This window comes from Berghia stephanieae, chromosome 13 (assembly GCF_034508935.2).
Source record: "Berghia stephanieae isolate SIO BIC M18660-M18661 chromosome 13, UCSD_Bste_1.3, whole genome shotgun sequence".
Classification (NCBI taxonomy): domain Eukaryota; kingdom Metazoa; phylum Mollusca; class Gastropoda; order Nudibranchia; family Aeolidiidae; genus Berghia; species Berghia stephanieae.
The window spans coordinates 40,367,248-40,369,747 of NC_088372.1; the positions used below are offsets into that span (position 1 = coordinate 40,367,248).

Genomic DNA, 2,500 nt, shown 5'->3' on the forward strand with positions numbered 1-2,500 from the left:
ACTATACTACTACTGCTACTACTAATTATACTGCTACTACTACTACTACTACTACTACTACTACTACTACTACTACTACTACTACTACTACTACTACTACTACTACTACTACTATAACAACAACAACAACAACAACTACTACTACTACTCTACTACTACTACTACTACTACTACTACTACTACTACTACTACTACTACTACTACTACTACTACTACTACTACTACTACTACTACTACTACTACTGCTACGACTATACCAACAACAAAAACAACTACTACTACTACTACTACTACTACTACTACTACTACTATTACTACTACTACTACTACTACTACTACTACTACTACTACTACTACTACTACTACTACTACTACTACTACTACTACTACTACGACTACTACTACTACTACTGCTACTATTACTACTACTTATTCTACAGCTTATTTAAATCAATTGAAGCAAACGGAGGTTAATGAGATTGCATAATATACCTGTTATAGTGAATACTGTTGAATGTTACCGGAAGTCGAGCCAATCTGTCGAAAAGTTCTGGAGACTCTTGGCGGAACTTGTGAGCCATCTCATGAATATCCAAAAAATTGCTGGCTCCTCCGATAGTGTCGGTGTCAAACCTGAGCACGGCGAGGAAGCAAACATAGCCTCAATCATTGTAATGTATTATCACTCTTTATGGATTATTGGTATTATAATAATAGTATTCAATAGTCTGACGTCACGTCCGCCCAGCAAACCAGCTGTTAGTTCTAAACAAAGAAAATCGGTACTCTTTATTCTTCATGCTGGCCAGAACTCTTCACATGTCATGTGATCAGAATGTTGAAAAGTCAAAACATGATCAGATTTATAATGTATTTCTCCTCTGGATACACTTTTATGCTCGTCGGAGAAATATTTCATTAGGGCGGTGATGGAGATAATGGCGTCCGCCATTATTCCGATAGTTTAGAACCAGTTACCATGGGCCATTACGAGGGAAGTGACGTCATGACTGTTGAAGCCTATTACTGTACCGGAAAGACGTATCTCTCGCCTTGTAAGCACTTTAATAAAATTAGCCACTTCCTGTTTAAACAAAGGATCAGCCGGTTGTTGTGTTCATTGTGTATACATTTATAATCCATCTCATCCGACGTGTACATATATGCAGGTCTGACATCCAAACGCAATTATGGGTTTCAAGTATAACACTGTTGTAATGGACAATATTTTGCGTCCTCTTTAATTTTTGAGATTTCCATTACAACAATGAGCCCATAAGGAATTGGGTTATCAGGCCTGCAAATAAGTGGACGTCGATCTCATCGAAACCCAAATAATAATAATAATAATAATGCTGAAAACTTATATAGCGCTATAACTCCGAAACACCAGACTCTAAGCGCTTAAATTACAAATTACTTTGGCTGAAACATACTCATTCACACACACAAGCACACACACACACACACACACACACACATACACACACACAACACAACACACAACACAAACCAAACCTATCTTGCTTCTCATACCATCTACTAAAATCGAAACAAATATGTTTTAAGCGAACGTTTAAAAATAGACAAAGATTCTTTTTCACGAATGCTCTGCGGTAAGGCGTTCCAAATAGAGGGTCCGAAATGAGAAAAGGATCTCATTCCAGCATTTTTCCGAATTCGAGGGACAACTAGTTTTGTGGAATCACTGGCCGTACGTAAGGGGCGGGGTTTTGAATATCTTTCAATTAGTTCTGAAAGGTAGGAAGGGGCAGTACCTTCAAGACAACGATACACTAAAACACAAGCTTTGAATTTAATTCTTTCTCAACAGGCAGCCAATGCAGGTCATGAAGTAGAGGTCCGGCAGAGTCGCACCTACGCTTCATAAATACTAGTCTGGCAGCGCTGTTTTGGACAATCTGAAGACGTTTCAGATTGTATTGCGAAACGCCAAACAACAGAGCATTACAATAATCCAATTTCGATAGTACGAGGGACACAACCAGGTGCTTGGTCACATCCTCAGATATGAACCGTCTAATGGAAGCAATCTTTTTTAGTTGGAAAAAGAGAGATCTAACCAAATTATTAACCTGATGCTCCATCGACAGTCCAGAGTCTAAGAATGTGCCAAGGTTTTTCACTTTGTCAACAATTTGAATAGAGGCATCCCCCAACTTCAAATCTGTTTCACTTTTCCACTTCCTGTTCCCCACATACAGCACCTCCGTCTTATCATCATTCAGTTTCAGTCTGTTCTCATTCATCCATTTCTTAACACTTTGGATACAATTTTTACTATTGGCTGATACTTCTTGTAAATTTCTCATATTGGAAACGCAGTACAATTGCGTATCATCAGCGTATTGATGGTAAGACAGACCAAAACTTCTGATGATTTTAGACAGAGGGCCAACGTACAAAACAAAAAGAACGGGTCCAAGTACTGAACCCTGGGGAACCCCACAATCAAGAAAGATTTCCTCCGATCTATATT

General features: G+C 38.5%; 1 protein-coding gene across 2 annotated transcripts in view; it reads right to left on the reverse strand.

Moving 5' to 3' along the window:
- Positions 1-492: 492 nt before the first annotated feature.
- LOC144958727 (gamma-butyrobetaine dioxygenase-like) overlaps positions 493-2,500 on the reverse strand; it is a gene marked incomplete at its 3' end in the record, with an annotated part of 39,232 nt that continues 37,224 nt past the window's right edge. For both annotated transcript variants that reach the window (XM_078890896.1, XM_078890897.1), the window contains 1 exon segment: positions 493-633. In XM_078890896.1, coding sequence (XP_078747022.1) covers positions 493-633 — 141 coding nt within the window.